At 38.5% G+C, this 8,740-nt stretch overlaps 1 protein-coding gene across 1 annotated transcript in view; it reads right to left on the bottom strand.

The window, feature by feature from the left end:
* Positions 1 to 1,778: 1,778 nt before the first annotated feature.
* The window catches only part of hmga2 (high mobility group AT-hook 2), a 138,324-nt gene continuing 131,362 nt past the window's right edge, over positions 1,779 to 8,740 (bottom strand). Inside the window, exon 5 of the mRNA XM_055650794.1 lies at positions 1,779 to 4,542. Within this exon, the coding sequence (XP_055506769.1) occupies positions 4,495 to 4,542 (48 nt within the window). The 3' untranslated portion in view covers positions 1,779 to 4,494. The remainder of the gene's footprint in view (positions 4,543 to 8,740) is intronic.

Below are 8,740 nucleotides of genomic sequence, written 5' to 3'. Positions count from 1 at the left end.
TTTTAGTTTGGTTTAGAGATACAGTGTGAAAACAGGTAAACCTGCACACTGGGGGCAATTTACAGAAGAATGTGGCAGGAAACTGCAGCACCCAGAGAAAACCCACGTGGTCACAGGGAGAATGTACAAACTCTGTACAGATAGCAGCACCTGTGGCCAGGATTGAACTGGGTGTCTGGCACTGTAAGGCTGCAGCTCTACCGTTTCTCCGTTGGGCCTCGGTGTCAACGAGGAGCTGCATATCACCACATGTTCCCTTAAAGTGAAGAAGTCTTGCCATTATTAACAGGCACATTACGTAATTAATTAAAGAATCATTGTTGGCGATTACTTTTTTAAACTCTAGACCTTTCAGAAACCAGAAGAAAGCGTCAACATTAAAGAGCCATTTTCATATAAATATTAAACTAGATTATAAACTCTCAATGACAATGCCTCAATTGCACATTGATGTTACTGACTCAACTATTGCTTTGGTTCTCATCATGGGAATCAGGCTTCATTCAGCTTTTTTAGCCTTCAAATCTGGATTGTTTGGAATCAAACACAAAGCTTTTAAAAACTAGTTTTTTTTTTTTACTATGGAGAGCCCTAAGTTGATTTTGAAATGGTCTCAATACAAGTCTTGATGCAGGGATTTTCAAAATAATAAACTGGTGGTGGAGCTGAAGGCATCTCCATGTGACATGGCAAAAGCCAAGTTTTCATTCACTGAAGATTTACAGACAAGATTTTTTTTAAATAACGTTACTTTCAAAATTGAACTCTAATATTGGAGCGTGTGGCATCATGGTGTCAACATGCTGTGCCACTAGGGGGCAGAACTGAGCTTTTGCTGTTCGGAAGGACAGAAAAGATGAACCACTTCCCGTCTGCAATTGTCTGAAGAAGGGTCTCGACTCGAAATGTCACCCATTCCTTCTCTCCAGAGATACTGCCTGTCCTGCGGAGTCGCTCCAGCTTTTTGTGTTTGTCTTTCCTTCTGCTATTGTCATATATTGTAACATCTGCCATTGAAAGAACCAAGGTTACCAATGACTTACAAAATGTCTCGACCAGGCAGAAGTAGCATTAGACGAGAAAGAAAGCAGGCCCTCCAAATTATTGTTATGGGATTTAGTTACATCCTTTTCTTCTTTGAAAAGTTTGATGCATCATTAGTACGCTAGCATCCTTCAGAAATAGTACTTATTTATACGCTCACACTTTCATAGTGAGAGGGAGCGAGTTTCTTGACCAGTGGACATCACAGCTGAGCACGTTCGTGCCAAACACAACACAATGTGTCAAGGAGGAGAGCATTGACCGATCCTCCCAATCAAGTGCCATGGAAAATCCTACGGTGATTCCCTCATATTTAAGATCATCTTTAATCTCGTGGGAGTGTGTTGAAATGTACAGAAACAAATACCTGAACTCTTTAATAAATAACATGGGATATACATTTTTATGGTAATTACTACATTCCTGCCATTTCCTTCCCTTATAAAAGAATACATTTTTATTGCAATGAATCATTTACTGATGGTCCCTACTATAAATCAGCCCCAATAAACTGAAACAGTGGTTGGGTCCAAGTTTATAAAACCAAGGGAGATCAGTCATAGCTCTGGCTTTAAAAATACAGAACTCTTTTAAGTTTCACGTTGAATTCAAGTGTTCTATTCAAGTGCTACTTCCAATAAAAAAAGGCACTCTACGATAAGAATTCTGGGGACTGTGTTCAATCATGTAAACAGTTGTGCCAGTGTTAAAATGATAAAGTCTCAGAATCAACATGGGGATCACAGAGGTTATGACATTTATTTGTGCTGAACAGACAGTGATAATCCTTAAAAGGAACCTTCTCAGCAAGCAAGCATTTCCAAGTACAATCAGACAGCTTCTCTAAGTGAATAGCAAAGCAATAGAATTACACACTCAAGGTACAGGGAGAGCAGTCTATTATTTTTCAAGCTCCCCCTCAAACCAAGACTAAAATTCGTAAAATGGCAGAAAAGTTAAATGTCCAGTTTTTTTTCTCGAGGTGACCAGCCAGAAGAGAACAGTCATATAAAATTTATCTCCCAAAAAAATAAACTATGTATAAAAAAATTTATGATGCTCTCTCTGGTCTGCCGGCCATAAACAATTGAGTAGGTTTTCAGCTTGAAACTGAGGTAACAGTAGGCCCCAAGAGGTAGTAGTGTGTAATTGATTGTACAACATACAGAGAAATACATGATAAACATTAGCATTTGAGAGACTTCCCAGAGCTAAATGTCCAACACGTAACAAAAGGCTTCCTTAGTTTGTGTTAGACCAAAACTGAGGTAAAACTTTACAGGGTTCTCTTTTAAATCGAAGTACATGGAATGAGTTTTCAAACAAATCCTAAGTTTAAAATAAAAACAAAAGGCTTTTTTTTTTTTGTTAAGAGAATTCAATTAATGCAAAAACGTAGGGGAATACAACTAGTTATGAGCTCAGTCTTCAATAAACTGACAGGTAAGCACCATATTGTCCGAGGAGCCAGCCGAGTTTATGGCAAGGTTTTATAAATTCAGATGGAAGCCAGGAATCAGCTTTGGCTGTACTTTGGCTCAACACTAAAGCCTTACTGTCACAGATTCTCCTGAGAAACTACCCCCTCCCCATCTCCCCGGCCCATTAAATGTTAAAAGTAGCAATATTGACAAGCAGAGAAGCAAGATAAAACTCTACATAGGAAGCATTTAAAAATACATCTGGTTGAAGCATATTACAAAAAGGTAAAAAAATGAAATCACATTTGTGTAAAATACATGAAAATATGAATCAAGTACTTTTCTTACAATCTACTAATTTAAACACATATCTTGATTGAATTATACAAAAAAACTGAGCTTGTATTTTTCACCTACAAAGCTTCATGTTTCCTTTGAAGGTTTCAGAATAGAAAGCAATTTAAAATGCTTTAGTGTCCAAGATTATTTTTTTCCTTTTTTTTTACAAAAATACTTTGACATGGGATTAGTTGCAGTCCTAAAATTTGTAACAATATTTTTAAACTGGTATTGATAATAACATGTCTGTTCCTTTTTATTAACTGGAGGTAGGTTTTGGTCAACTGATTAGTCCATTTGCCTTGAGTTCATTTGAGGTACAAACTCAGACAGTTATTTATCAAACACTACTGATAAAAATGAAAAATAAAAGCATTAGAGACATTTCCATTTCATTAATCGTAATAAGAAAAAAGGATCTGTTAAAAAGCAATGAGTAATTCAGTTTAAAAAAAATTATATTCAAGTTAAAAGTACAAACAGAAAATGAGTTGCATTATCTGGCAATAAGCAACTCGTAAATATTCAGCAATTATATTGCAATACAGAAATGCTTCAGGTATTCTGGTTTCCTCTATTAATATTTAAACTGCAGAACCATAATGAATTAACAGGTATCAGTGTTTATCTGTCCATTAATTTGGAAAAAAATAACCTGCATTGTATGTGTATAGCAGCATGTACTCGAGAGGCTGTCAAACTAATTGAATTAATCAGAGGTAGTTACAGATAATGGGGTAATATTGCAACTGTCACTAAAAGTGCTGGTTTGACTGAGTATTCTTTTGGATTGTTGGGAAGAAGGAGGAATGGTTTGAGGATCAATTGCACAGCATGTTCCCAAAATCAAGAAATGTGTTTGCTCAACCTAGCCACATGTCAGTGCATTGGAGGTAAAGTCACTTGTATATGTGATTCCTACTGGCAGACTCATGTTCCCTTTCTAAGTCACAATGACTTACACTGAAGTGGAATTTCTTGATTTCCTTTTGTTGTCCCTACAGAGCTGTAAAAAAAAAGTCAATTGTTCATTCTTCCCTTCAATTACTGAATATAATTTTTAGGTGTTGAGTTAACAGCAGAATTAAATATATATATAAAAATCAGCCCTAGGATTTTCCTGAATTACAGTAAGTGAAAAACATCAATTAAAAAAAGTCTACTATAAAGTTTCTCTAAGAGCAGTGCCTATCCCTCATCTTTGGTGTTCTATACAGGGTGTTTACTAAGTTAGGGAGGGTGGGTTCTTGGGACATTAGTCCATGGTTTTTAAGCAGGAAAGTTGGTTCTATCAAAATGCCCCTATTTTGGCTGTGCATATGGTGATTTCTTCTTGCATTATGTTGTGCATTGTAATGAAAAATATAACTATTTTTGACCCACTCACCCTTACTTAGCAGCTCAATAAACTATAAGTATGTTGAGAATTAAAAAAAAGAAAACAGTAATAAAATGTTGCATTATTAATCTGTGTCCCCTGTGTTACAGCAGTTTTTTTTTCCACTAAACCTGGGACTGTGAAGGGATTACAAAAAGGTAGATAGCAAAAGTCTTTCAGAGGATGTGTTTCTCCCCAGGATAAAGTGGACAGACCAATGTTAATTGGGAAAAAAAAAGTGGTCAAGGTAGTGTCTTCTCCCTTCAAAAGACCCAACTGCTGAATGAGGTAGAAGTCAAATAACGTGGTTTCTTAATCTTCCTCCGTGGATTCTTGCGAGGACGTTCCTTCACCCTCTTCCTGCAAACAAAAACAAATTTGTATTATGTCAGACAACCCTTTTTAATAATATTGTCTTGCCCTCCCCTTCCACAGTGACCAGTTCTACAAGCAGTGCTGTTATTTGTTTAATTGCCAAAGTATTTCAGGAGGCCTCCAACCGGATATGCTTAACCACAGATTTAACCATTGATTAAATACCAGTTAAACCACAATAAATCTCCTACAGCTGATGTCATTACCATGTCTTTGTGGAACTTAAAAGCCTTAAAAAGTTGTAAGGAAAATAGCAGGACATTGTAAATTATTCCATCCATTTATCAATGGTTTGCAGCATTAAATCTGGTTAGCATTCAACATCTACTCCTTAAAATAACTCCTCCAAAATAGCTCTTTGAGAAACATCAAAATATTTCACATTTATTTGCTAAAAAAAACTAAAGCAAAAGGCTGTATTATATAGTTTAACATTTGTCACCTCATAAACTGAGAACTGCCAAAGATGACCACCTTAAAATGGCTTACAACAGTTTCATAGTTAAATAGATTTGATTTTCCACATGGCTTCATTTTGTCTGGGTTGCTAGCTGACACAATTTATAACTCTCTTCCTTTCCCAGGCCACTACAGTACACCATTCAGTAAAGCATGCCTTAAAGCTTGTCTGCATTATATGACCAAGCTTCCATTCATTAGTGTTTGAAACACTTCAGCTGTGAAGGGGCTCCTAAATGCTACCATGTGTGACATCGCTGCACAAGAGCAGCATGGAGAAAAACACTAGGTTTTAATCACAGGCCACTGCTCCGCAATCCTCTTTTCAAAGGTTTCCAAGATCCCAAAGACCAAAAAGGGTGTAAATCCAGGAAACAAACACACAGTATTAAATGAATGGAGGACAGTTGCAACATATTACTTTAGCTGCATCCAGCCATCAGATTTCACACCACTTTTGTTTAGTCTGCTTTAGGTTATGTGGGAAACGTGGAGTGCATGAAGTGAAGGCATAACCCAAGGGCCTCAAATATTTAAGCCAGTAGTCTAATGCCTCTTGACTAGGCAGCAGGGCATGACCCTGAGAGACTCTCTGGGGGAGAAGCAACAGAGAAAGATGTAGCCTGATCAAAGCTTTAGCTGGACTAAAGAGGGCAAAGTCAAGTGTTAGCTGCCCTCTGCCCCAGCCTCTTCAATTTACATTTACATTCTCGAAAGACATGATTATCCAGCAGATATGCATATTTCTTGCCCAGTACTAATAAGTCAATACTGCTTCCAGTCAAGAGCTGACTAGTTCACCCAACTGCAATGAAACTGATAACATAATAATTCTGTTTCCAAAGGCTTGCACTTGACAGCTCAGGTCTGGCTTATTCACCAAAGACCTCAGGATCAAACGGTCAATTAAACATCAAGGGCTTGGCACTAACAATCTAAAATATTTTCTAAAATACTTCTCAAATGAAACAAAACTGAACTTTGTATTTTGTTCATATTCTCAGGCCTGGATGCACTGTGTATTACCAGCAAATTGTAAAGATGTAAAAGGAACACCCTCAGGCTAGAAGTTTCAGTTCACTTAATAATATTAATGAGTCCGACAGATTCCCTGTACTCTTTTTAACCAAAGGTCTCTGGCAGATAGCTGACGTATAGCTTATACCTAGAACGGGTGCAACCATTCATTTAGTCTGCCTCTTCTAAAACGGTTCATTTAAAATAGCCAGAGAATATGCTACTGCTTTGAAATCTCTTCCAATTGGCATGGAAATGAAGCCAAGCGTACCATCTGATAACTTCCCAGACAGCCATTTCAGGTAGGATACATTATTGGCACAAGCGCTGCAGATATGAATTACATTTGCTGTAAATTAGAAAATAATCTTTAGCAATAAAAAGGAAACTAAACTGTGGGAGACTTGGCCAATTTGCCAGCATTACAGGCATGTTATATTTTGTCTAATTAGAACCTGCAGCCTCCACGTTTCCTTTAATGGTGCAGACCTGGAATGGTTTAAGGCTCAAAACAAAATTGGTTGCCTTTTACTTTATAAGCCAGCTTTGAGCCACTAATGATCAACAGTCATGCATTACTTTAGACGTGAGAAGCTAAAATGAGTGAGCAAAGTTGTTTGAGAATGTAATTCAAAAGCAAAACACTGCATTTTATGCTTGCGTTTGAAGAATGTGATTTGGAGAATGAAAGCAATTCCAGCTACATATTCTTATGTCGCCATTTCTGTACTTCAATGTTTAGCACAATTAAACTGCTGCCCAGCCATATATCACAATGGTTTCCACAGATCATAAAGCACTGTAGGGGGGGGAGGCCATTTGGTCCATCATATACCATTGCTATATCACAGGGTTTTTTTCTCTCATTCTCTCCGCTTCAATTTTTAATTCTTCACTATTCATCAGGGATAACGGCAATTCAAACCGCTGCTATCTAGGAAAAGGTATCATTGAGTTAGGAGTCATTATTTCCCAACCATAAACCATGGTGATTGCAGGAGAATTTTAGACCAGGTTGTGGTCATTTGTATTCAAAGATTTAAGTAAACGAGACAATTTAGATTTTTATGTGTAGGGAACTCAACTACATTTTACTGTGAATACATTTTAATACTTTTGAGATGGAGAATAGAGAGACTTTGGAAAGGTTTAGAGGAAGGTTATGAGGTTACCTGTCAAAGGTCTTTAGTTACCAGGATTGACTGAGAGAGCCAGGGCTTTATGCTTCAGAAAAAAATGTTGATTTTGAAGAGTTAGGATTGAGGTCTTTAAAATAACGAAAGGATTAGACTTGCTCCAAGCAAATAGGGTATTTGAGCTTGATAGCTTATCGAAGAACAAGGGACATAATAAGCATACAGTTTAGATGCCAAGAGGCACTTCCTTTAGCAGAGAGTCAGTGACCTGTAGGATACATTGTTGGCACATGTAGTAAGCGTGTATATACAGAAAGCTGAACATGTTACTGACGGACAAATGTGAAGATTACGGGCCATGCGAGGTCATTGTCCAGACACGGTGGTATTCCAAAACGTGCTCAATTGACTTAGGGCATCTAATTTTTTTTTAAACACTCTCAAAGGAAGTGGTTGGGCATGGGAAGCGCCAGGAAGGCATGCATGTGCTATATCATGCCAGCATAGGACAAGCCTGATGGGCCTGTCACGACATATCCCGTGGAAAAGTGTGCAACGGTGGCGCAGTAGTAGAGTTACTGCCTTGCAGCGCCGGAAATCAGGGTTCGATCCTGACTACGGGTGCTGTCTATACGGAGTTTGTACACTCTCACCGTGACCAGCGTGGGTTTTCGCCAAAATATTCAGTTTCCTCCCACACTCCAAAGACGTACAGGTATGTAGGTTACTTGGCTTGGTATAAGTGTAAATTGTCCCAAGTGTGTGTAGAATAGTGTTAATATGCGGCGATCATTGGTCGGCGCGGACCTGATGGGTGGATGGGCCTGTTTCTGCGCTATCTCTAAACTAAACTAAGACAAAACTATTATGGGTTATAAGCGGGAAGCCTCCTGGTTTAAAGAGTACAATGCCGCATCTTCCACCTACTTGATTGTGGTTCAATTCACATTTTTATTTTGCGTGATATCTGGGCAGAAGATTTGGAAGGGTTGACCTAGTCTTCAGATGTCATCTGAAACAGATACAGGGAGCTGTGCAATTGACAGCTTCCTCGCTGAGCCTCCCATGCCCTTGCTTCAAGGATCAACTACACCCACCGTACCCACTCTTTATGCTCATCTAGCAGCTAATGATGGAGAATGTGATCATCTGGAATGTGCATTAATTGATTAACATAGAAACATAGAAATTAGGTGCAGGATTAGGTCATTCGGCCCTTCGAGCCTGCACCGCCATTCAATATGATCATGGCTGATCATCCAACTCAGTATCCCGTACCTGCCTTCTCTCCATACCCCCTGATCCCCTTAGCCACAAGGGCCACATCTAACTCTCTCTTAAATATAGCCAATGAACTGGCCTCAACTACCCTCTGTGGCAGAGAGTTCCAGAGATTCACCACTCTCTGTGTGAAAAAAGTTCTTCTCATCTCGGTTTTAAAGGATTTCCCCCTTATCCTTAAGCTGTGACCCCTTGTCCTGGACTTCCCTAACATCGGGAACAATCTTCCTGCATCTAGCCTGTCCAACCCCTTAAGAATTTTGTAAGTTTCTATAAGATCCCCTCTCAAT

Source organism: Leucoraja erinacea, chromosome 19 (genome assembly GCF_028641065.1).
Source record: "Leucoraja erinacea ecotype New England chromosome 19, Leri_hhj_1, whole genome shotgun sequence".
Taxonomy (NCBI): domain Eukaryota; kingdom Metazoa; phylum Chordata; class Chondrichthyes; order Rajiformes; family Rajidae; genus Leucoraja; species Leucoraja erinaceus.
The sequence above is the reverse complement of the archived record's forward strand: the minus strand, read 5'-3'. Positions and strand labels throughout refer to the sequence as shown.